Source organism: Pseudorca crassidens, chromosome 2, assembly GCF_039906515.1.
Source record: "Pseudorca crassidens isolate mPseCra1 chromosome 2, mPseCra1.hap1, whole genome shotgun sequence".
Taxonomy (NCBI): Eukaryota; Metazoa; Chordata; class Mammalia; order Artiodactyla; family Delphinidae; genus Pseudorca; species Pseudorca crassidens.
Window position 1 is genome coordinate 14,871,503 of NC_090297.1, and position 27,085 is coordinate 14,898,587.

A 27,085-nucleotide genomic window follows, 5' to 3' on the forward strand; every position below is an offset into this window, starting at 1 on the left:
AGGCTGGTGTTGATAGGGAGTAGCGTTTATACTCACACCGATCAACGACTTCCAACTCCCTCCTCTGTTCTCCATGGTCTATTTTTGACCTGTCATCTTTCTTAATGCCTGTTTTTGTGGGCGAGAAAAAAAAAAGTGTGATGGAAGAGAGGAAATTTAGGACCAGGGAAGGCCTGGAAAACTGTCAAATTTCATATTTCCTCCTTATTTGAATCAGCATTTATGTCCCTCAATGGGGTTTTCCTGCACATGCTTGTATAACTCCCTTTTAAAACAATTTTTGCTGTTTTTTCCTTTCCCTGCCCCTGGGTGAGTTATTCCAACGACTACTTTCCACCTCAAAAGAAAAGTCGTGGACAGGAAAAAAGTGGTCGTGTGGTCTGTTGGCTACAACAAAAGTGGAGCCAGGAGACTTTGGTTCTATTCTGAGCCTTTTTGGGAACACAACGAAGGCGAGGGACAAGAGCCCTGCCCTCTTACGGGAGTTCCCAGGACCCAGTGCCAACAGGAGGAAGTTACCTCCTTCAGATCCAAAGGGGACCAGGAACTAGCGTATATAAAACACCTGCCCAATGCCAGCCTTCTACTGACTGGCTCAATGGACCCTCAAAACTTGTGAGACAGGGCTTTTGACTCCTGTGTTACAGTTGGGGAAACCGAGGCTGAGAGAGATTGAGTAGCCCAGCTTGGCAGTGGCAGCCAACATCAGAGCCCGGTTCTGGTTCTCAGGTCTGAGCTGTTTCACTGTAAAGCGCGACCCGCAACCCGCAACCGGGCTTCATTTGCTGATGGACTCAATTTATTGAGCACCTTTTACGTGCCATCCTCTGTTCTTGTCGTGTAGTGAGCAAAACGGAGATCCCTTTCCTTTCGTTTTTTTGGCTGTGCTGCTTGGCTTGCCGGATCTTAATTACCCGACACCAGGGATGGAACCCTGGACTCTGGCAGTGAGAGCACAAAGTCCTAACCCGTGACCCGGGACAGTCAGGAAACTCTCTCAAAGATCCCTTTCTTGGGACTTCCCTGGCAGTCTACTGGTTAAGACTGGGCACTTCCACTGCACGGGGCATGGGTTCTATCCCTGGTCAGAGTAATAAGATCCTGCATGCCACGCCAGGCCAAAAACAAAACAAAAGAAAAGAAAAATCCCTTTCTTTACGGAGCTTATATTCTAGTCGGGGGTGGGTGGAGGAGAGAGGAAGAGAAAATAAAATAAAGAAGTAAATTATGAAACATGATAGGTGGTATATGCTAAGGACAAAAGAAAAATTAGAGCAGGCTAAGGGTTTTGGTAGGGCTGGAGACACTTAGGTAGGGTAATCAAGATAGGCCTCATGGAGGAGGGGACGTTTGAAGACTTAGGTGTGAGAGGGAATGCCCTGGCGGTCCAGTGGTTAGGACTCCAAGCTTGCACTGTGGAGGGGTGGGAGGGTGGGGGGACTGGGGTTGGATCCCTGGTTGCGGAATTAAGATCCCGGCAAGGTGCATGGCCCCGCCAAAAAAGAAAAAGAGAGAGAGAGAGATGTGAGAGTCAGAGAGAGGAGGCTGATGTTTCAGGGAAGATTATTACTGTCAGAGGGTACAGTCAGGTCAGTGCAAAGGCCCTCTAAGGCCACATTTGCCTAGAACATTCGAGGAGCAGCAAGGAAGACACAGTGAGTTTGAGATGTGTGATTTCTCTCCATACAGGGCCAAATAAATAACATCCAAAAGCATGACCAAAGAGGCCCATTTATGAGGAGCTTCCAAACAAACCAGCCAATTCCTGACTTTCCCCACTACCGCCTTCCTTTAGACCAGCTGTTTTGAACCCAAGGGTCTGTGAACTTGGATGGGAAAAAAAAGTACAACTTTTTTTTTTTTTCCACTATCCTCTTACTTGAGTTTAACACTTCCTTCAATTATGAGCCAGGCAACAAACCCCAGTAGACTTAGCAGGACCAGCAACTGACATCAGTAGGAATCAGATATTTTCGTTTCACATAACAGGTGCTGTAAATTATCCCCAAATGTCTTTTACCCACTTCGCTTTGAACTAGTAGTAGTTATAGAGCCTGCCACTCGGTCTCATGCTTCATTGCATTAACAAGCACATGTGTTACTATAACACAAATTCAAATTTAAAACATTTTTGATAATGGTATTTCATTATATTTAGTTTTCTTTGTAATCCTATGAATTTTATTGTTTGTATCTAAAAATCATTCTGAGAAAGGCTGCATCAGCTTCCCTAGACTGCTAAAGAGGTCCATGGCATAAAAGAGTTAAAACCTCTGATCTAAATTCAATATCCTTGACAAGACAGGAAGCAAAAAGATAAATAAGGCACTAAAATTTCTTGAGCCATGACAGGAGCCATGCCAGGAACTTGTTAGACATCACCTCGCTTAATCCTTACAGTTGCAAGGTGGACATGACTATTATTCCCATTTTACAAGTGAGGAAATTAAGGCTCAGAGAGGTTAAAGTCACCCAGCCAGTCAGTGGGAAATCAGGCATTCAAACTCAGAGAAATTTCTTTCTTTCTTTCTTTTTAATATTTATTTATTTGGCTGTGCCAGGTCTTAGCTGCAGCACAAGGGATCTTCCCTGTGGTGTGCAGGATCTAGTTTCCTGACCAGGGAACAAACCCGGGCCCCCTGCATTGGGAGTGCAGAGTCTTAACCACTGGACCACCAGGGAAGTCCCCTCAGGGTTAGTTCTAAAGTCTTAATTTCATCAAAAAAACTGTATCATAATTTGCAGCCTAAATGCCCGTCTGAATCAGGACAGTGTCATACCCAAGTGGCAGGGTGGTATTAGTTTTGAGTCTGGATACTGGAACTAGTTACCTGGGCTCAAATCCAGCCTGTGCTGTTTGTTTACATGTGACTTTAGGTAAACTACTTCACCTCTCTGTGCCTTCATTTCTGTGTCTTTAACATAAGGCATGATGGTGATAACAATGCCACCAGCATGGATGTGTTGTGGTGTAGAAAGTGTATGATGTCTAGAACAGTACCCGGAATGTAAAAGGTGCTTGCTTTATTTTTCTTAAGGACTTATTTTTATTAAGAGCTTTGGCTCTAGAGAGAAACAGATTGGGTTTGAGTATCAGCATAACTAGCTGTGTGGCCTTGAGCAACTCACTTAACCTCTCTGAGCTTCAGTTTCCTCATTGTGTAAGTGGGGAGCACAATACTTGCCTCATAGTGTGGATATAAGGGTTACATGATATAATGAATATAGGATATTTAGATATTTACTGACTAGTACAAGCAACCTCTAATAGATACGTGCTCAGTAAGTGCTAACATTAATGAATTATTACTATTACCTATTTCTATTCCTTTTCAACCCCATCAATTTCCCTACTCCTTGCCCTTGTCTTTATGAAGCTTTCCCAGCCTTATTCCTTTACTCAAGGACTTCATGGAATGTCTAATACGATTAATCGAACTATTAAAGTTAAATTCGGACATTTACTACCCAAATGTTTATTGAGCTCTTACCATGTGCCAGACACTGTTCTAGGCACATGGATACACCACTGAACAAGAGTCAAACATCTCTGCCCACAGCAGCTAATATTCTAGACTTTAGATACTCTGCCTCACACGAAGGCCCCTTTACCGATCTAGAGAGAATCAAATTAATATTTGACAATAATAACTTCATATCAATGTATTGGACATAGGTCTATACTGCCATTCTCTAGACAGATCCTCCCTAAGGTGAGCTAAGTAGCTCTCCAGCCCCATCCCTTACCACTGAGAACTGTGTTTTTCTCTAGACATGCGATGCCCATTCACAGTTCTTTGCTTTTACACAAGCCTGTCTCTTTGCCTGGAGTATCGTTTCCACCTGACAAACTCCTACTTGTTCCTTGGGGTCTGAGTCAAATGACCACTTCCAATAAATACTGTATGATATCACATATGTGGAATCTAAAAAATACAACAAGCCAGTGAATATAACAAAACAGAAGCAGACTCAGATATAGAGAACAAACTAGTGGTTACCCGTGGGGAGAGGGAAAGGGGGAGGAGCAATATAGGGGTAGGGGATTAAGAGATACAAACTATTAGGTATGAAATAAGCTACTATAAAATAGTCAATATTTTATCATCACAATAAATGGAGTATAACCTTTAAAAATTGTGAATCACTATATTGTATACCTGTAACTTATATAATATTGTACATCAACTGTACTTCAATTAAAAAAAAAAGTCTGCTTTCTCCATGAAGCTTCCCTTGACTCCCAGGGCAGATGGCTACTCTGCTTGAGCCCTCCGAGGGACATCTGCTTATTTACCTGATCAGCCTCAATTCCTTAGTTGCCCTTAGTTGTCCTTTAGGGAACCATCCCCTCCTTGCTTTCAGCCCAGTGGGCTGATCTTAAGCTCACCTCACCCCTCATTCCAGGAGTGAATAGGCCTAGCCAATCAGAGTATTTCATCCAGGCATGTGAATAGGCCTAGCCAATCAGAGTATTTCATCCAGGCATGTGAATAGGCCTAGCCAATCAGAGTATTTCATTCTCGAGCCATAGTGATTCGTTCAGGGGTGGACATGACCCAAGCCAGATCAATGAGATTCAAGCCTGGGACTGTTTAAGCCAGTGCAAATTGGGTTTCTGTCCCTTGCAGTCAAGAGTCCTGACTAGTACAAGCACTCCCTGAGTAGATTGTTTTCTGATCTCCCTGTTATCTTCTGTCTTTCTCCCTAGACTATGAAATAACCCAGGGCAAGGATAGGTTTTTATTCATGAGGTGATCCGGAGTCCAAGTCCCTTCAGACAAATGGCGGTTGACATAGTCCTGGGACAAGACTGTAAACAGATACTCTTGTCTGTTCCATGTGAACATGAACGGCTTCTGGTCCTTCTTTCTGAGACGGATGGAAAAGAATGCATTTGCCAGATCAGTGACCCCGTACCATGTATATGAGGCTGTGTTTATCAGCTCTGGCCCAGATACCACATCTGGCATAGCAGCTGCAATTGGTGCTACTCCTTGGTGGAGTTTACAATAGTCCACAGCATCTTCCAGGATCTGTCTGGGTTTGGTAGGGAACACATTGGTGATTTCACCCTTTATTGGTGATGAATCACTCTCCCCCTTTCATTGTCTTTCTCCGGTGCATTGGTAGCTTCCAGCAATAGCCATCCAATTCCAAAGTCTTTAAAACTCCGAAACACCTGATGGATTGCACCCATCAGTTCATTCTCTTCCTCTCATACCCCATTCCAGTTCACCACCTGTGAATATCCTTAAAACTGCCCCGTAATTGCATGCCAGAAGCTCCTGGTACTCTACAAACCACCGTTGACGGGGTCTTAACTGCCAGGCAACTGGCAGGTGATCCAGCTCTAAAATCCCATTTTAGTTTGCTTCCAGTATCAACTGACATAGGTTGAGTGCTCTGTGAAACAGATTCTGAATCTGAAATTTGCATGTAAGAACTTTAGAGGTGGGGTGCTCTCAGGAACTAAACCTTTGAGTAAGAGAATCAGAATTGGGGCCGTCAGAATCAGAATGCAGAGGGAGAAGCTGCACCCTGATGAAGTTGCTCTGAAGGTTTCAGACAGAACCATGAGTTCTGCAGTGGAAATGGGTTTTCAGAGTTGTCCCGCTTTGAGGCAAGGAGGCTAAGGCATTGATATTCCTTCCTGACCAGTCACTGGATGCAAGATGCCTTTAGGAAGAGGGCTTGATCTTGGGCAAGGCACCACTCTGAGAGTGCCTCAGTCCTGAAGTGGGGGATCTGGGCAAACACCACTGCATCCTCTACGAAGAGTTTGTCTTTTCCATGTTGATGTGCTGGTATTCCACATACATTTTATTTTATTTTATTTTTTTGTTTGACTGTTAATAGACTTATTTTATTATTTATTTTTATTATTGTAGTAAGCACACTTAACATGAGATTTGCCTTCTTAAATTTTAAGTGCACAATGCAATGTCATTAACTGTACGTGCAACGTTGTACAGCAGATCTCTAGAACTTATTCCTCTTTCATAACTGAAACTTTATACCTGTCAAGCAGCAACTCTCCATTTCTCCCTCCCCCCTTATTTTTATTTTTTTATTTGTTATTTTTATTGAAGTATAGTTAGTTTACAAGGTTGTGTTAGTTTCAAGTGTACAGCAAAGTGATTCAATTATATGTCTATATCTATACCTATTCTTTTTCAGATTCTTTTCCATTATAGGTTATTACAAGATATTGAGTATAGTTCCCTGTGCTATAGAGTAGGTCTTTGTCGTTTACCTATTTCAAATATAGTAGTGTGTATATGTTAATTCCAAACTCCTAATTAGTCTTTCTCCACCATGTACATTTTAAATATTAGACTCTTATTAGCTTTAGATATTGCAAATATTTCCTTTCAGTCTGTCATCTGCCTGTTAACTGTCTCTCAGTGTCATTTGTTGAGCAGAATTCCTTAGTTACAATGTAACCAAACTAACAGATTTCTCTCCTTAAGGATTTGTCTCCATTGCCTAGGTCACAAAGATATCCTCCTATGTTCTGTTCATTCGCTGAATATATTTTTACCTTTCATATTTAGGCATTTAATCCTTTCAGAGCCCATTTTGGGTTTTTGTTTTGTTTTGTTTTTTGTTTGTTTTTAGCCACACCGCGTGGCCTGCGGGATCTTAGTTCCCTAACCAGGGATTGAACCCGGGCCCACGGCCGTGAAAGTGCTGAGTCCTAACCACTGGACCGCCAGGGAATTCCCTCAGAGTCCACTTTGAATGTTGAGTACTATGTATGCATCTGATTTCCTTCCCTTTTCCTCTGTACAATGAACCAGCTTTCTCGATTTGTCTCGGACTCTCTGCTCTCTGGTTTCTGTTCTCACCACTGGCTCAAGATGTGACATTTGCAGAAAATCATTGCCCTCTTGATATTTGTCCTCTGTGGTTTTAAAAAAATTCCCATTCATCTTGCCCTCTATGAAGCCCTGGGCACCTCGCCCTCTTGCAGCTCTGTGTGTGCTCTTTCTAAACTTATTATTTATTCTTATTCATCTTCTCTTTCTTTGTCTCTTCTTCCTCTTTCATCCCTAGGGCTTCATTGCCTTAACTTCCTCTGCAGCTCCCCAAAATTGGTATAATTTAAGGCTCTATCCTGGTCTTTATTTTTAGCCCTTGTAATTCCATCTTCTTTGAGAAATTCATCCATTTTCAAGATTTTAATACCTCCAGGTGAGTGAGTCCCCTACTGGCAAATCCCGCCCTGACCTCTCTTGTGAATACCAGTAACAAATTTCAAACTGAAAGTCGGATAATTTTTAGTATGTCTGAATTCAAATTAATCTTAACCGTGAAAGTGATTTTATACGATTTGCCTATATTTTATACGTTTCCAAATCCTCCAACATTCTGTCGCAGCATCTTCTATAAACTAGGTGTTCAACATATATTTATTCACTGGTTAAGAGGATCTTATGTTTAACCATATTAAAAGTAAAAATTATTTATTCATGGTTCAAAAGATCAGAGTCATAAAATTTCAGAGAAAACTTCAGCCTCGAGTTAGCTTATCTTCTTCCTTTGAAACAAGGGAGGTAGGTCACCTCCAGTGTTACAGTGTCCCTCTCACTGAGGGTGGGGAGGGAGGAACAAGGGTTGGCAGTGGCAGAACCACAGTCACTGTGATGTCCTGGGAAGATCACAGTTTTGGAGTCAGAGAGACCTGCATTGAAATTCCATGTCCTCCATGGACATGGTTTCCTTATCTGTTAGAGTGAGTAAGAAGGCTCAGTCCAGATTGCCATTAGGAGAATAAAAGAAACAACACGTGGAAAGGTCTTGCACTCGACAAGTGCTAAACAGAATTGTGAGTTCCCTTGCCTCCCTCTCCTGCATTTGGTTTCAAGCAGAAGACAGAAGTGTCTGAGCTCTCAGGATAAATGGTCCCTGTTAAGAGCATCCTGTTCTCAAAGGGGAAAGTCAGACTGAAAGTCTCATTGGTCCACAGAGCATCCCCATGAGTTTGTAAAGTAGGTTGAGGGAACTACATTTGTCTCTTTACAAATTAAGACTTTGAAGTATCGAGTACCATCCTGAGAGCATCAAATGAGCACTTTAATGTTGACAACAGCTCAGAACTCAGACTCTCATGAAGGAGCTTACTGTTCACTTTTCAGATGGGCAATGAGGGAGAAAACATCAAATGGCCCATCCACCTGACGCTTTTATATGACCTGGGCAGCATATTCAAGCTGGTGCAGGGATGAGATATAAAGTCTCCACAAGCATCCCCAGCTTGTCTCTGGACTCCTTCCAGACCACCTCCTTGTCTCTCCATTCTGCTGCTCCTTGTTCATAAACTCTCTTTGTTTTTGGCTTCATGCTATGGTTCCTAGCCTCCACCCATCTTTTTGCTAGATGGTTCTCTAGGCTTGACTCACTCTCCTGGCTCTCACAACCTCACCCATCCAAGCCATTGTTTTTGGTCTTTGTCCTTCCATCTCCCACCCTGCTTCCATAGGTAAGAAGCAGCCCATCTGTGGGGTCCACTGGAAGCGCCCCACTCCTCACCAGGACCGTAAGGGTCATGATGGCCAGCCAGATTCAAGATGGCAAAGTCCTTTCTCCCCACCCCCCATCTTTAAAAATCACTCAACAAGAAATGAAACAAAAATATTGTTTACAAAACCAGGAGACAACAGCTGCCCTTAATCACACTAGGTAAAGTAGAGAGAGGAAAAAGGCAAAGCATCCCAGTTGGTTCTGACAATGGTGGACATCAGGACGCCCTCTGAGAAGCACCAGGCTGGATCTTAACGACAGAGGGTTACTCTTATGCATCTGTTTATTCCCAGAGCTTAGCACAGGATTGGCCAAATCAAATCTCATGGAACACTTTTGAATGAATTACATCATTTTATATATATCATATATAATGAAAGCACGTGAAAAGCATATTTTGCTCTAAAAAGAACTGTTAGAAATGTTTACTACATTGCTCAGTGGAACTGCCATTACTTCTATTAGCCAGAGGGCCCTTCTAAACCCACACGCTGGGACTTCCCTGGCAGTCCAATGGTTAAGACTCTGTGCTCCCAATGCAGGGAGCACAGGTTCGATCTCTGGTTGGGGAAGTAAGATCCTGCATACTGCACGGCACAGTCAAAAAAAAATATGGTAAAAAAGAAAAAAAAATCCAGTATAAACCCACACTTTGAGGAAGAGAACTCTAAGAGATTCCCTTTTCCTGATGCTCAGCATATCATGGCTTCAAATATTTTTTCAGACTTTCTGCTCTTTCATCAGCTCAGTTTTAGTCTTTCATTATTTTAACATGAACTTGGTTCCTATGGAGGTCAGGACTTGATCATTACATTCAGCCCTTTGCAATGATTAGGAACCAGGTAACAGCCCTGACATTTAATATTTAATTGTTTTTGATCAGCATTAATTAGTCACACATGCACACCAGATTCCCATTTAATTAAATACTCTTGGGAACACATTGTGGGCTCAGGGATTCTAACCACATCAAAAAGGAAATGTTCAAATTTAAAAGCTGGGCCCTGGAGACCCAGGCATCCATGGAAAGGAAATTCCAGATGTCTAGCAACCTCCCTCTTTCCTCAGAATCAAACCTCCTACTTCCAGCCCCCTGGAATCTAAAAATCTTAGCATTTCTGCTGAGAACTTCAGGCTGCAGCCTCTCTTGTCTCTCTTGGATCATCGGTTTTACCCCCTATCCTGAATCATCCCCTCCACACACAAACATGAGTAATCTCTCCCGTCCTAAAACCCCGCTAGCAACTCCACCCCTTCTCAAGCTATTGCTCGCTTCCTTTGTCCCTCCTTGGAGAAAGCTCCTTGAAAAGACAGGGTGCGCTTGCTGTCTCCGGTCCTCCTCTTCGTCTCTCTCAAATCCACTGTCTTAAACTTTGGTCCTGACCCTTCCGAGGAAACTGTCCTTGTCAATGTAACCAAAATAACCTCCTTGATGCTAAATCCAATGGCCAGTCCTTCATCTTCATTTGACCCAGTTAATCATGTTCTTTTTCTTGAAACATTTTCTTCATTTGGCTTCCAGAAAACCATTCTTTTTGGTTTTCCTCCCAGGCATAGTCATTCCTTCTCATTCTTCTTTGCTGATTCATCCTCAACTCCCCAGCCTCTAAATGTTACAGCGCCACAAAGCTCAGTCCCTGGTCTTCCTTTCTCTCTGTCAATACTCCTTCCTTAGGTGATCTTAGAGAAGTCTATATATATGCATTGAACTCTCCATTTTTATCTCCAGCACAGACCTCTCCTCAGTTCACTCTGTATTTCCACTTGAATATGGACTTAGCCAGGTGCCTTAGAAATGCTCTATTGAAGAAGTGAAATCCCAGGGCAGAAAGTGAGAGAAAGGGAAAATGAGGCCAGGAGTGAAGGTAAGCAAACACAAGGGAATGCCTTATCAAGCTAGTCGTATATTCATAAGAAAACACAACTAGTGGTGTGATCACATGGAAACATCTCCAGAGAGGCCAGGGTGGGAGTCAGGGTGGAGGTGGGGAGACACCACAGCACATGGTGCTGCCTCTTAAGAAGGTAAAGTTGGGCTTCCCTGGTGGCGCAGTGGTTGAGAGTCCACCTGCCGATGCAGAGGACACGGGTTCGTGCCCCGGTCCGGGAAGATCCCACATGCCGCGGAGCAGCTGGGCCCGTGAGCCACGGCCGCTGAGCCTGCGCGTCCAGAGCCTGTGCTCCGCAGCGTGAGAGGCCACAACAGTGAGAGGCCCGTGTACTGCCCCCCCCCCCAAAAATAAGGTAAAGTTTATTTCTGGCCTGCAGAAGGAAGTAGAATTCATCTGTTGACTCCTCATGTCTTGTCTCTCAATGATAATAGTTTACCCCTGCACCGCAGGTTGTAGTCCCTGGTCTTTTGGGGCTTCTTGAGGATGCCCACTCCCCCAGCCGTGGTTTAGAACTTAATCCTGGACTCAGAAGCATTGGGAGGAACCATATCCGCCATGGCCTCGTCGTTTGGGTCTGATGCCTGGAGCTTTTTCAGCTTCTCTTGCAGCAGGCATGGTGAAGGTGAGCTGGAGCCTGGCCCTCACCCTGGGAGAGACTGAGACAGCCAGTGGTCTTAGCAGGAGACTATTAGCTGTGGTGACCAAGGCTCTTCTTTGAGTAAGCAGTCAAGGGGCCACGGGGAGGAGAAAGAGTTGAGGAAACATGGGGCAGCACATAAACTGGGTCTACTAGGCAGCTCCAGACTTCACCTAACCGAGATGGAATTCCTGATTCTGTTCCCCCATGCAAGCTTCTTTCTCTCAGTTTTTCCCATCTCAGTGTCAATTCCTGCCTTTCCGCTTGCTCACTCTGAAAATCTTAGAACCATCCTTAACGCCTCTTTTTCCCTCAAACCCTACACCCCATCTATCAGCAAATCCCATCAGCTCTAACTTCAAAAAAATCCAGATGTCAACCTCTTCTCACTGCCTCCTTTTTCATCATTTTTGGATGACTGCAATACCCTTCTATCTGATTCTCTGCTTCTGCCTTGCCCCCAACATTCTATTCTCAACACAATGGTCAGAGTGGCCTTGTTAAACACAAGTGACATGGTGTCACTCCTCTCCTCAAAACCCTCTAATATCTTCCCACCTCACTCACAGTAAAACCAAAGTCTTTGCTGTGGCCTATAAAGTTCTACACCATCTGCTTCCACCACCCCTCTGACTTCATCTCCTGTTTGCACAGTCTGTTCCAGCCATACCGTGCCTCTAAAGGGTCAAGCAAGCTCTCACCTCAGGGCCTTTGCACTTACACCTCTCTGTGCCTATGAAGACTCTCCCCTCAATTATCTTTGTGGTTTGCTTCCTCAGTCTTTCAGAGCCCTTAATGATGCCAAAAGCTTGACCTCTGTGCACTGGTGCCAAATCGAATCTTGGAGACAGAGTTTTGGATGAAGTAGAAAAGAATAGCTTTATTGTTTTGCCGGGCAAAGGGGGGCACAGCGGGCTCCTGACCTAAAAAACTGGGTCCCAGCCCGGCAGGGTTTTGAGGAGTTTTATAGCAATAGTTCAAGGCTGGGGTTGCTGAGAAGATGAGGGTGTGTGCAGGGCCTGCACTCCTCTAACCTGGTCTCAGGTTATCTTCTTGATGAGCTTCTCTGTTTCCTTTAATCTCGCCTCAGGTGTTTTCTTGGCTGCTCCTCCCTTGATTAGCAACTGTTCAAATCTGCCCTTTGGAACTCAGGGAAGGTCATGGAGGCTGAACAGAAAGGCTCCCATGCGCACAGGGTCCTGCTCGGGTTTCGTTAACACCTCTATAATCCACTGCTTCTCAGCCAGAGAAGGCTCCATGGAGGAAGAAAAGGCTGAAGAATGGGAAAGATTAGGAAAGCAGGAAGGAAGGTGTGACCTCTTCCAAGAGCTTGTTGGAAGGTCCAAAGTGATTGCAGGAATAATTTGGTCAAGAAGGAGACCTTACATGGAGACCTTATTACTGAACTCAGGTTCAGCTGATGAGTGTTCGTTGGAAAGGAAAAGTTGCTTTATTCAGGAGGCTGGCAACCTGGGGAGAAGGCAGACTTGTGTCCAAAACCCAACTCTGAAGATTCTGCTCCACCATGATAGTTTTTAAAGGGAGAGTCATTTGGGGGAGGGGGTCAGAGTCTTCCTTATCTTCCACTGTGGGCAGACTTTCTTCTGATTGGTTGGTGGTGAGGTAACAGGGCAGTGTTCCAGGAATCTTGTGCTCAACCTGAAGTTACCATCTTCCACCTGGGTGGGGGCTTTAATTCTTGCAGCAGAACTCAAAGGTGTTGTTTATGTATATTTCTTCAGGAAGAACTAGGACCCTGCCCCATGGCTGCACTGTTGTTTCTTGACTGCCCCTCCTTTGTTTCTGCATTCCTTCCCTACCTTGATAATCAACTGAATCTGCCCTTTGGAACTCAAGGAAGGTCAAGGTGGCTGAATGAAACCTATTTCCTACAAACGAGAAATGGGGGACACTGAAAGGATTTGTACCCAGGAGGGCCCCACAGGGTCCTGCTCCATTTCAACCTCATGTAGGAGAGTAGTGAAAGAGTTGAAGGGGGAGCGGAACTGCTCTCAAAAGGCTTTGGATGCAAAGTTAAGGAGCTAGGTGTTTATCCTATAGGCAAGTGTGTCCAAGTGAGAATCAAGGTCAGTTCATTTAAGTTTCCACTGAAAACCAGGACCTCTGAATCAGAATTCGTTCAGGTGGTCTAAATATGTCCATAAAGGAAGCAAGAGAAACCAGCATTGACAAAGGAGCAAAAAAGCTTAGAAAAACACGTGTCCTCGAGAAGAATCTTCCAGGCCTGTTCAGGAAGTTGATGGGAGAAGGTAGTTTTCCCCAAAGACACTGCTTGAGATTTTATGTATCCCATGATGTGGTAACTGGGGGTTGGAAATGGGATTTCAAAACCAACCCAACAGGAAGAACAGGGAAAGGTTGGTGTTCTTTTTTGCTGCCCTCAGGTCAGCCCTACCTGGCTCACCCTCTTCCATCTCTTTTTTTTTTAGCACTAATGAGCATGCTTTCTTTCTTTTTTAAAAAATTTATTTATTTATTTTTGGCTGCGTTGGGTCTTTGCGGGCTTTCTCTAGTTGCAGTGAGCGGGGACTACTCTTGGTTGCGGGTTTCTCATTGCACTGGCTTCTCTTGTTGCAGAGCATGGGCTCTAGGCACGTGGGCTTCAGTAGTTGTGGCACACGGGCTTAGCTGCTCCACAGTATGTGGGATCTTCCCGGACCAGGGCTCAAACCCATGTGCCCTACATTGGCAGGTGGATTCTTAACCACTGCGCCACCAGGGAAGTCCCCTCTTCCATCTCTTGGCAACCAATGTTGTAAGGTCAAGGAGGTCAGTGAATGTGGGAGCCACCGCCCTCTGCTGGAGGGACTGGCCTCATCCCCAGACCTGTATTTGACTCCAGGTCAATAGTTTTCAAACTTATTTGAGAATCAGAAGAAAGCTATAGACTCAAAGAAAAAAAAAGATATGCACTCCTACATAAAGATTTGCATAGTTTCAGGGATTCATGGAAAGACCCTCTGAAACACACCCATCAGCCTCCCAGGTAAAGTTGTGACTTTAGAAGCAGACAGAGCGAAGTACAAATTCAGGGCAGAGACACCCACGTCTCTGGCTGTGAGACAGAAGAGAAGTTAAGAAGAGGCTACCCAGTCTATTTTATGCCAAAAATGCCGTTTTTTCTCCTTGGATCCCATGTTTAGAAATATTTTCTCTACCAAAGAGATTGCATTGGCTAAGAAATCATTTTTGCATTCCCTAACTTTTTATTAACCCACAGAATAGACAAGTGATATCCAGTTACCCCATAATGGCTGCGTTCATATAATCTAGGTCAAAATCAAAGGTCACTTGACATTAAGTTAGCCAGGGGAGCTCTGTAGTGGAAAAATCTGATTGATTTTGGCTGGCCCTTGAAATATTAATACTCAAGCCATGATGATTACATTTGTACCAACTGTCACTCAGTTCACGTGCTTAAATCCAAACCAATTCAGTGATGCTATTTGCCTCAAATTCATACTCTCTCACACATCCACGTCAAATGCAGGTAATGGCAGAAAATGCATCTTCAGTTGCACCTTTTCAAGTGTTCCCTTTAAGGTCAATTCAAACTTACGGTTAAAAAAAATATTGGCCACAAAGCTACACTTAAATCCACTCTGGTTGTTATTCTTAACTTGTGCTTCACACTGGGACCCTCAGGCACTAAAGACAGGACCATGTGAGAACATGGAATATCAGCTGAGCACCACTGAGTACCCGGCATGGATAGTGCTGGAGAGGTAAACATGAGAAAGACATCATTCCTGCTCGTCCTTCCTTCATTCATTCAAGAAATATTAAATGTTTCCAATGTACCAGACACTGCAAGGCACTAGGGATATAGTGATAAGGAGACAAGTTAAGTCCTTGCTTTCATGGAACTTAGTCTGGTGGGAGAAGCAGGGTTGGGTGATGGAGGGGGAGAAGGAAGGAGTAAATAAATAGAGAAGATAATTGCAAATTGTGATATGCTCTAGGAAGGAAACAAAGGGGGTGTGTGGAGTTAGGTAGGGAATGGAGGTGGAGCAAGGACCTCTCATAGGTTTAGGGTCAGGGTCCAGGCAGGAAACACTTGGTCCACTCAAACTGGGGAATGGAGGAGAGTTTGTAAAGTTACTATTTACGAAGTGAGAGGAATGATGTAATACCCCAGAGTTAGTAACAGTGGGAGCCATTGCTAGCATTAGGCCCATTTTTTTTTTTTTAGCATTTCTTCATTAAAAAAAAAATATATATTTATTTATTTATTTATTTACTTATTTATGTAGGGCTCTGTTGGGTCTTCATTGCTGCACACGGGCTCTCTCTAGTTGCAACAAGTGGGGGCCACTCTTCACTGCGGTACGTGCGTGGGCTTCTCATTGCAGTGGTTTCTCTTGTTGTGGAGCACGGGCTCTAGGCGCAGGGGCCTCAGTAGTTGTGGCACACGGGCTCGGTTGCCCCGCGGCGTGTGGGATCTTCCTGGACCAGGGATCGAACCCATGTTCCCCGTCCTCGTGCCTCTCCGGGGCCAAGAGCGCGGTCGCAGTCTCTGTCCTGCTGCAATGTGGCCTCATCTTTCGGCCTGGCCCGGCCTGCCGCCGACGTCCATTAAGCTGGATCTGAGCTACAACGGGAAGAAGCAAATCAAAGAATCTGAAGAGAGCTGATGGGGAGGCCCATCTGAGGGGAGCTGCTGTGGGTACATCACTACCAGTTAGCGGCAGAGTAGCCTGGGATCCAGCTCTCTCGATTTCCAATCTAGTGTGGTCTCTGCTAGTTTAGTTTCCTAGGGCTGCTGTAACAAAGAACCACAGACTGGGTAGCTCAGAACAGCAGGAATTTATTCTCCCTCAGTTCTGGGGGCTAGAAGTCCAAACTCAAAGTGTCGCAGGGTTGGCCTCTTCCTGGTGGCTCAGAGGGAGACTCTGTCCATGCCTCTCTCCTGGCTTCTGGGACTGCTGGCACCCCCTGGCAGCCCTTGGCTTTGCAGCCACAGAACTCTGATCTCTGCCTCCATCATCACATAGCCATCTTCCTTCTGTATCTGCCTGTCTCTCTACATCTCTTCCTCTTCTTATGAGGACATCAGTCATTTTGGATTTTGGGTTCCTCTTACTCCATTATGATCGGATCTTAACTAACAACATCTGCAATGATCCTATTTGCAAATAAGGTCACATTCTGAGGTTCTGGGAAGGGCATGAATGTGGTGGGGGACACTATTCAACCCAGTACACCTGCTTCAAGGTAGCAAAGCATTAAGTTTGCAAACTGTTTCTGTCATCTTGTCCTCATTCAGGGATCCTTTCATTCAGTTTGAATCCCCCATTCCTGCTATTATATATTCAGAACACATGATCTAGTAGCTTAATCACTTGAAAGAGCAAGGATTACCCCAATAAAATGTCACTACACACCTATCAGGTTGGCAACAATTTTAGAGTGTAATTTTAACAAATCAACTCTTGGCGAGGATGTGGAGCAACAGGAGGTATTATACACTGTGGTGAGCATGTAAATTGGCACAGTCGTTCTGGGCTGAAGTTGGCAGTATCTAATGAAGCTGAAGATAAACAAACCCTATTGCCCTCCTTAGTTACATATCATATAAAAACGTATGCTGGGGCTTCCCTGGTGGCGCAGTGGTTGAGGGTCCGCCTGCCAATGCAGGGAACGCGGGTTTGTGCCCCGGTGCGGGAAGATCCCACATGCCACGGAGCGGCTGGGCCCGTGAGCCATGGCCACTGAGCCTGCGCGTCCGGAGCCTGTGCTCCGCAACGGGAGAGGCCACAACAGTGAGAGGCCCGCGCACCGCGAAACAAAAACAAAAACAAAAACGTATGCTGATATGCACTAGGATATATGTACAAGGATGAGAAACCTTGTTGGTAATAGTTCCTAGCTGGAAACAACCCAAATACCCATGGAGAGTAGAAAAAATAAACAAATTATGAGCCAAGACATGGAAGCAACCTAAATGTCCATCGACAGATTAATGGATAAAGAAGATGTGTTTTATACACACACACACACACACACACACACACACACACACAATGGAATATTACTCAGCCATAAAAGAAGAATGAAATAATGCCATTTGCAGCAACATGTATGGACCTAGAGATTATCATACTAAATCAGACAGAGATGAATACCATATGATATTACTTATTTGTGGAATCTTAAAAATGATACAAATGAACTTATTTACAAAACAGAAAGAGACTCAGAGACATGGAAGACAAACGTATGGTTACCAAAGGGGAAAGGGGGGAGGGATAAATTGGGAATTTGGGATTAACAGATACACACTTCTATATGTAAAATAGATAAACAACAAGACCTACTGTATAGTAGAAGGAACTATATTCAGTGTCTTGTAATAACCTATAATGGAAAAGAATCTGAAAAAGAATATATATGAACATATATAGATATAGATATAAAACTGAATCACTTTGCTGTACACCTAAATCATTGTAAATCAACTATACTTCAATAAAAAAACAAAAAACAAATCATGGATAGAATATAACGGAATACTATATAGCAATGAATCGAGAATGGACTATACATGCAACAACATGGATGAATCATAAGGCATAATAATGAGCAAAAGAAGTCAAATACCATAGAATACAGACTGTATGATTCTATTTATATAAAGTTCAAAACCACGCAAAATTAAACCATATTGTTGAAGGATGCATAATCAGATAACAACACTTAAAGAAAAGCAAGGAAATGAATAACACGGAAGTCAGAATAGTGGTTATGCTGGCAGGGAGGGAGGGGATACGATCTGGCAAAGGACACACCAGGGAGTGGGCTTCTGAAGTGCTAGTAGTGTTTGTTTTACAATAATGTATGTGTCACACTGTATTTATGTTTTTAGCACTTTTCTGTATGCTTGTTGTATTTCACACATATGCATGTTTTTAAAAACAACAGCAAAAGATAAATAAATAAATAAATAAAAAATAAAAACAACAACAAAGGACAGCCACCCGGACTTTGGAAACAAGCAAGGAAGCTACTTAGTAGCTGTTCGACTTTGGACACATTACTGAAGGGGCAAGATGATATAAGACCCAGCTTAGAGAAGATATGAATCAAAAAATGTGAATCTCCCTTTAAGAAAGGAATTAGTTTTTAATTGAAGGGAAACTGAAAAAATAATACTGGAATCTAAAAGACCTTTATATATGCAGGTGTTGTGCTGTAAAATGTTCTAATCTGTGTTGTTAATGAAGCTGGATTTACAACCTAATAAACTAAACAAAGAGTTTATGTTTAGTTGATTAACCAGTCGAGGCTAAAATCTATTCTACTTAAGTGACAGTTTTCTTCACTTTTCTTCTATCCAATGTAAAAAGATACTGGCTCTCTTACTGTGAAATTGCTTTATTACAAGACTCTGTTTACCCATTTGAAACGCTAACTTCTATCTTTGTGAAATTTGCTCTATACAATTGGGAGAAGTCCTAATGATGGTAATAATAGCTTACACGAAGGGTTCAAATTAGGAACAAAACGATTCTTTTTTTTTTTTTTTTGTGGTACGCGGGCCTCTCACTGTTGTGGCCTCTCCCGTTGCGGAGCACAGGCTCCGGACGCGCAGGCTCAGCGGCCATGGCTCACGGGCCCAGCCGCTCCGCGGCATGTGGGATCTTCCCGGACCGGGGCACGAACCCGTGTCCCCTGCATCAGCAGGCGGACTCTCAACCACTGCGCCACCAGGGAAGCCCTCAAATTAGGAACAAAGCAATTCTTTAGGCAGTTTGTAGTTACTAAAACATTTTGACACAACACTATCATCTTTTGAAGACTTCCTTACTTTGTGATACAAGAAGATATTCCAGGGTCATCTTGAATTTTCCCTGCTTGAGCCCTGGAGTCTTAGCCAATTTTCCAGGGCGCCCTGGGTCCTTTAAGTAGAGAATGGTATTTAGAAGCCAAGATCTAGGTTTGCTTATTGCTACTGGTATGTTATTGCTTTTAGGCCCTCTCCACAGACAGGATTGGGAAACACACACACACACACACACACACACACACTTTTGTATGTATCTCTATTACATTAAATACCATGAGTTCATACTGATACACTCAATTCCAATCCAACAGCAAAGAATTCTTTCAAGCTTTTTCCCTTTCCATGTTTGCAACTCCCTTCTCCAGCATTGAGAAATCTATTTTTAATCATTTTGAATGTAACTAAGTTTACAGTGAGTGTCTTGCTTTTTTTTTAAATTGCTGTTTAAAAAAATATTTTTCCCACTTGTATTGGTCTTTGCTCTCTAAGAACTATAAAAACTCCAGAGTTTTCATTTATTTATTCATTCAATCAACATATTTATCAAGCAAACACTATGTGTCAGATAATGTTCTAGGGGTGGGGCTACAGCAGTGAATAAAGCATCGTATTGGGAAAGGAACCATGGAAAGAGAGAATAATAGATACAAACTAGGAAGAAGCTGGGATCTGAACGCAGACAGCCTGGCTCCAGAATTCATGCTATACCATCTGCCTCTGATTGCTCTCGTAATTTGCTCTCTGCCTTCTACAAAAATTCACAACTCTCTTGAATCCAATAAAAATGCCTCTGTCAGTTTCTAAATCTACACAATGCAGAGCCTTGTGCATCTTCCACATTACGTAACATCTCTGAGACTCAGTTTCCAAAGCTGCGAAAATGAAGATCCTAATCTCAACTTGCTGTGAGGATAAATTAAAGTACATGAGATGCCTGGTGGTATTTGTGACACATCATTTGTATTTAGTGAAGTTAATTTTCCTTCTCTTTTTCAACATAAATGCTACACTATAAAGTTCCCCCAGAACAGAGACTTTTTTTCCCTCTAACTCAACTGATCAGTCCATCATTTATATATTCATTCTTACATCCATTCGAAAAGGAGTTATTGAAAATCCAATATATACTGGGCTCGCTCCTGGTCATCAGGATATAGAAATGGCACAGCCCCCATTCTCAAGGAGCTCACAGTCACATCCAAGAGACACACAAACAATTACAATATAGTCTGATATGTAGTTCAGATGCGAGCTGGATGAAGAATGGTCATGTCATGGAAGAAGGCTTCCTGAAGGAAGTGGCTCTGTCATAGCAAGGACTAGAACAGTGGTTCTGCTGTTAAAGATGTCAAGAATAAATAAGTATATGGGTAAATGAATTCAATTCAGTTCATATATTTCATAGAAGATCCTACTGTCCAAGGCCTTGTGCTCTGAACTGGGAGTGTGCAGATGAAGAAGGGGCAGCTCAGGCCTTTAATGAACTTCTAGTTTTACTGGCAGATACAAACATCTGTAAAGAGATGTTTCAATACAATGTAGAGAATCCTGTGGGGTAGGTGAGCTCCTGCGACAGTAAGAAGATGGAGGGAGGCTCCATGCTCTATTAGTGGATGGATGAAAGGGGGCTCTAAGTTCTATTAGTGCAGGTTTCCTAGAATGAATTGTTGCAGCTTGAATATAACCAGTAGATGAATAGGAGTCATTGACAGCTTCTAATCAGAGGAATAATAGAGTCAAAACTGTATTTGTTGGTAGGATGGAGGATGGAAACGGGAAGGGAAAACTAAAGGACACCAGCAAAGAGGCTCAATTATGAATAGGAAGCTTGATCTGGAGATAGAATTTGGCACTGTTTGCAATTACTCAGGGAGAGTATGTAAAGAGGATTGATGGAACCCAGCAAACCAAGACTCTTAACTAGCTGCAGAGAAAAACAGCCCTGGATGGACCCCGTAAGGAGAAGAGTCAGAAGAGGATAATTAGGGAAGACTGGTGTCCTGGGAGTCAAATGAATAAAAGAGAAGGCGGAGACAAAAAGGATCAGGAAAGAGACAGCAGTTGTGTCCAATGCTGTACAGAGATCAAAAAGCGTCCACTTTATTTGGCAATAGGTGACTTTTTAAAAAAATATTTATTTACTTATTTAGGCTGCGCCGGGTCTTAGTTGCTGCACGCGGGATCTTCCTTGCTGCATGAGGGATCTTTCCTTTTTAGTTGTTGCAGGAGGACACTTAGTTGCGGCATGCACGTGGGATCTAGCTCCCCGGCCACGGATCGAACTCCGCCCCCTGCAATGGAAGCGCGTCGTCTTACTCACTGGACCACCAGGGAAGTCCCCGCAATAGTTGACGTTTGCCAGAGCAATTTCTGTGTTGGTGGTGAAGGCGGGAGTTCCACTGCAATAAATGAGTGAACGAGGGAGGAGAAAAAGCCAAGATGAGTAAATGAATGAATAGATCCAGCGCTGTGCCCTCACTTGCCCTGGGAATTTCCAAGGCCAACGTCGGGAGTTGGTGTTGTGGAAGGACCTTCCAGACAGGGCTCTGGACGCCGCCTAGGAAACCTGTCTGCCTCGCAACCCTTAGGCGCGGCTCCAAGGTCAGGGTCACCTCTGGCCTCCAGGCAACCCGTCACCTTGACGACCAACTGAAAAAAACCGGAAAGTACGGAAGCTGTCAGATCATCTCGCGATATCTGGCGGGCCGTCGTCGGCCTTCCGGGCCTGGGAACGGAGGCGGCTCTCGCGATAGTTGCCTGGGGTTTGAACGCGGGGCCCGACGGTCCGGAAAGCTGGAACTGCGGGTGGGGAACATGTCGGATTCGGAGCTCGGCAGGAAGTGGGACCGGTGCTTGGCGGATGCCGTCGTGAAGATAGGTAAGGGGTTCCTCGTCTCCGGCAGGCCCCAGCCGGAGCCGATAAGTTGGCTCAAGGCTCCGCTGACCCGGAGGGCGGAGGAGAAGCCCCGGGAGAGGTCAGGCCGTTTGGCCTGTTCCATCCCCTCAGGCCAGGGAGAGCTGTCCGGGCCCGGGCAGGAGGTCACTACGGCGGCTGGGGACGCGGACTCCAGGAGCCTGGGCGGCTGCCCGAGGTGGGAGGGGTGGAGAGGCAGCCCCGAGGAGGTGGGGGTCGGGTTGGCAGGTGGCAGGAGAGTTGGGGAGCTCTGCGAGTTGAAGCAGTATGCAGGGCGCAACCTTGGGCTGGAGGCTGGAAATTCTCCTCCCTCGTGTCACAGCTCTCGCACGGGGCGTGCAGCTTGGCCTGGAGGCCACCTTCCTCCTCTGCTGAATCAAAAGTGCCCTCTAAGAAGGTCATCGGGAGCATTTTATAGATACTGTCAGGCTTTAACGTGAGTTGTTGTCATTCCCGAATTGTAACCTGGTTTATAGGCATCAGAGTAGTCTGGGGCCTGAAATCCGAGACATAGTGATGGTGATCTGGAAGTAGAATTGCCTTGGAAAGTAAGATAGTGATTGGTAACTTTTCAGCCCTTAGTGTAACTCGGTGTAGCCTTTTAACACGTGCTCAGGGACGACACAAAAATTATGAAGTCACTGCTTGGAGGGGAGAGGGAAAGAGGGAAACTCACTAAGTGCCAGACTCTGTGCTTGGTGTGCAACTTAATACATTATTTAATACAAGTCATGAAATTGAGAGTCAAGTGAAGGGATTTGCCCAGGGCCTAATCAATGACAAAGTTGGGAATTTAACCCAGGTTTTCTGGCTTCAAGTACCATACTTTTCTTCGATACTAATTTTTATTATCTAATTTTGATATTTTTGTATGGAAATCTTAAAAAAGTATTTAAGAGGATTTAGGATTGTGCCCTTGAATGAAAATATTGGAAAGGAAATAAAATTGTAAGGTCCATGAGAGCAGGGATGTTTTCTGGTTCATTCAGTGCTGTAGCCTCAGCTCCCAGAAGAGTGCTTAATAAAAAATGTTGAGAATGAGTCAGTAAATGAAGTAATTTATCACAGCTACCCCTTCATCCTCGAATTCACCACTTACCGGCTGTGTGATTTCGGGCAAGTTATCTAACCTCTCTGTGCCTGCTTACTCATTTGTAAATTGGCAAGAATATTGCTATCTCACAGAGTTGTTTTGAGGATTAAATGAGTGAGTTTATGTAGCGGCTTCCTTAACTATGAAATGGGGATAAAGAGATAGATTTACCTAAAAGGATTATGAAGACTGAAGGACAGAAAAGTACACAAGATACTTGCACAATGCCTGGCACTTACTATATATTCAGTAAATGGTGGTAGTAATAATTGTTAATATTGATACTGTGCCACTGCTGATCACCTGAGGCAGTAAGTAGTGTGTGTCATTCATGAGTGGGACATTGGTGGGGCATACACAGGTGGAATAATTAAATGAAGCATGGTGATATATGATTACAGATAAAAACTAAAATAAGTTATTTAGACTTTTTGCTGTAGAGCTATTATTATAAATCAAGTAAATGGAGTGGTGGGTTGAGGGAAGTGGGCCTTTAGTAGAGCTTTGGATAATGACTTGGACTTGGATAGTCAGGGAGAGTGGAAGAACTTGAGCAGAGGCTGGTTGAACTTTCATGGAGGAGGAATTGAAGCACGGAGAGGTTAAGTGGCTAGGAGTGGAGGAGCTGGGGTTAGACCCAGGCGTTCTAATTTCAGCACCCCCCTACTCCCTAAACAAGGCTGATTTGAGTGGAGTCAGAATTGTGGATTACCTTAGAGAGATTCTACTTTACCTTGAAGGCTTTTGAGTTGGCTTTGGCTTTTTCACATGCATGCTGCATGTTCAACACCTTTGTCTTAAAAATCTATTACTTCCTGCTCCCAGGGATCAGTAAGTCGAGGCTAGTAGGGAATCATGAGATGGTTTTTGTTTTTAGATGTTGGGGGTAGGAGTTTATTAATTAATTAATTTATTTTTGCTGTGTTGGATCTTCGTTTCTGTGCGAGGGCTTTCTCTAGTTGTGGCAAGCGGGGGCCACTCTTCATAGCGGTGCGCGGGCCTCTCACTATCGTGGCCTCTCATTGCGGAGCAGAGGCTCCAGACGTGCAGTCTCAGTAGTGGTGGCTCACGGGCCTAGTTGCTCCGCGGCATGTGGGATCCTCCCAGACCAGGGCTCGAACCCGTGTCCCCTGCATTAGCAGGCAGATTCTCAGCCGCTGCGCCACCAGGGAAGCCCATGAGATGGTTTTAAGTAACAAATATGTACTGAGCTATGGGCCAGTCAGTGGGCAGATAGGGAAAGAGAAGGCATTTCAGTGCCCTCAACAGGGAACTTATGTGATGTAAATGGAATTTTGGTATGGTTGTCCTGGCAGTGTTTTATATAGAACAGATCAGGAGTAGAGGAGGCTAACAGTACTGTGAATGTGAAGTGATAAAAGTCTGAACTGTTAGACCAGAAAGGAATGGGTTTGAGAAACTTCAAACTTTATCCCTCATTTATAAAAGGAGATAGTAATACCCACCTCCTGGGCTAGCACAGTGCCAAGTACATAGTAGGAACTCAATAAATGTATTTTCTTTATCTTCTCTCCAACTGGGTTAACTTTGCCTCATTTCATTTCTTATAAAGATGACTCCAAGGTTAGAACTTGGTTAAGTGGTGATGTCATTGATAGGAATTTGGAAGTAAAGCGGGAGGGGTGCATGTGCACCTCATTATACTAAGTTACATATAAGACTTAGTAACTGATCATGTGAGGTGGCAGGAGAGAGACTGTAGTGAGAAAAAGCTCATAATTTTGATTGTTTTTCTGCTTACATGGTTGAATCTGTTTGAGAATGATAATGAGGTTGAGAAGAAGTTTTTAATTTTGAGGGAGAAGCTGAGTTCAGATTTTGAGGGGGTTGTCTCTGAAGTAATGGACGTAGAGAAAGGGCATATGAGAAATGAAGCATGGAAGTGTAATTTTGTGGGACTTTCGTCTAAGAGGTATTTGAGACTATGGAATGAACACTTTTTTTTTTTTTTTTTTGGCTGCCTTAGGTCTTAGTTGCGGCATGCAGGATCTTCCGTTGTAGCACGCGGGCTTCTCTCTAGTTGTGGCGCATGGGGTCTAGAGTCTGCGGGCTTAGTTGCCCCGTGGCATGTGGGATCTTAGTTACCCGACCAGGGATTGAACCTGCATCCCTTGCATTGGAAGGCAGATTCTAAACCACTGGATCACCAGGGAAGTCCCTGGAATGAACAGTCTTCTCTAGTGAGTGTGTTAGTTCCTATTCCTATAGGCAGTGAGGTTATAGAACTCTTTAGAAGTTATAGAACTCTTTAGAAGTTATAGAACTCTTTAGAAGTTATAGAGGTTATAGAACTCTTTAGAAGCAAGCTTCTTTGGCTGCTTGCTTTTCTAGTACTTCAAAATGGAGATGGAGACTCAGGAACGGCAGCCTGCCATAATAAGATAGAGGTTTTGTAGAAGATGTAGGCAGGGAAGAAGGGCCAAGGCAAGCTTTCAGCTGCATATTGATAATTTCATATTCTCTGGCTTCAGAGAGACTGAAGGGAGGTCAAGGTGAATGGACAGCTCCCCTGGTGAGCACTTCTCTGTTTGGCACCTTATAATTAAGTGTTTTCATTCTTTTCCCACCGATTTGCTGAAAAATGACTATTTTAATCGCTCATGTTTAGCCTAGATATTGTACAGCTGAGTTAAAGAGCCCTCATAAGCATGTACTTTAGACACAAGTTGTTTTAAAAATTGTACTTCAGGGATTTACTCTGAAGCTTGAGTAATGTTCTCATATGATTTTGTCCTATAGGAAGAGCTACATTTATTTATAAATACCACCCCCCCTTTCCTATCATAGGGAAAGCAGTTCTATTTCTCCCATATTCTGGTTTAAAAATATCTATTTATTTGTGTGTAATAGGAGTATGTGGGATAGAAGATTTCTAATATGGTTTGACCTGGTGTATAGAGCTCACTGACTCAAAGAAACAAAACAAAACACATGCCTCCCTGTAATAGGCACAATAGGCCATTGTTTGTTAAAAATGTTTCTCTCTTCTTTCACTTCTTGTTCCTTTCTTTTCCTTTCTTCCCCTCAGATTTTTCCTTTCTCCCTAGTTCATCCATAAGGTTTGAGACTAATGTCTTTAAAAAATAATAATAACATTGTTAGCATTTACGAAGTTCCTAGGTGTCCTATTTATTCTCCATCACATCACTAAATTCTTTTAAAGCTTTTTTTAAAAATTATTTTATTTTATTTTATTTCTGGCTGTGTTGGGTCTTCTTTGCTGTGCGTCGTCTTTCTCTAGTTGCAGCGAGCGGGGGCTACTCTTTGTTGCTGTGCCTGGGCTTCTTGTTGTGGTGGCTTCTCTTGTTGCGGAGCACAGGCTCTAGGCATGCGGGCTTCAGTAGTTGTGGCACGCGGGCTCAGTAGTTGTGGCTCACAGCCTCTAGAGCGCAGGCTCAGTAGTTGTGGTGTATGGGCTTAGTTGCTCTGTGGTATGTGGGACCTTCCCGGACCAGGGCTCGAACCTGTGTCCCCTGCACTGGCAGGCGTTTTTTTTTGTTTTTTTTTGTTTTTAACACCTTTATTGGAGTATAATTCCTTTACAGTGGTGTGTTAGTTCCTGCTGTATCACCAAGTGAATCAGCTATACATATACATATATCTCCATATCTCCTCCCTCTTGCATCTCCCTCCCACCCTCCTTATCCCACCCCTCTAGGTGGTCACAGAGCACCGAGCTCATCTCCCTGTGCTATGCGGCTGCTTCCCACTAGCTGTCTATTTTACATTTGGTAGTGTATATATGTCCATGCCACTCTCCCACTTCGTCCCAGCTTACCCTTCCCCCTCCCTGTGTCCTCAAGTCCATTCTCTACATCTGCATCTTTATTCCTATCCTGACCCTAGGTTCTTAGAACCATTTTTTTTTTTTAGATTCCATATATATGTGTTAACATATGGTATTTGTTTTTCTCTTTCTGACTCACTTCACTCTGTGTGACGGTCTCTAGGTCCATTCACCTCACTACAAATAACTCAATTTTGTTTCTTTTTATGGCTGAGTAATATTCCATTGTATATATGTGCCACATCTCTATCATTCACCTGTCAGTGGACACTTAGGTTGCTTCCATGTCCTGGCTATTGTAAATAGTGCTGCAATGAACATTGTGGTACATGACTCTTTTTTTTTTTTCATGACTCTTTTTGAATTATGGTTTTCTCAGGGTAGATGGCAGGCAGATTTTGAACCACT

General features: G+C 43.8%; 1 protein-coding gene across 2 annotated transcripts in view; it reads left to right on the forward strand.

Moving 5' to 3' along the window:
- The first annotated feature begins 21,586 nt into the window (after positions 1 to 21,586).
- MICOS10 (mitochondrial contact site and cristae organizing system subunit 10) overlaps positions 21,587 to 27,085 on the forward strand; it is a 36,845-nt gene continuing 31,346 nt past the window's right edge. The window contains exon 1 of one of the 2 annotated variants that reach the window (XR_010939751.1): positions 21,587 to 21,740. Coding sequence is in view for 1 of the 2 variants with exons in the window: in XM_067722360.1 (XP_067578461.1) it covers positions 21,677 to 21,740 (64 nt within the window). In the remaining variant the exon portion in view is untranslated. The remainder of the gene's footprint in view (positions 21,741 to 27,085) is intronic. The other variant, XM_067722360.1, reaches the window with a different exon arrangement.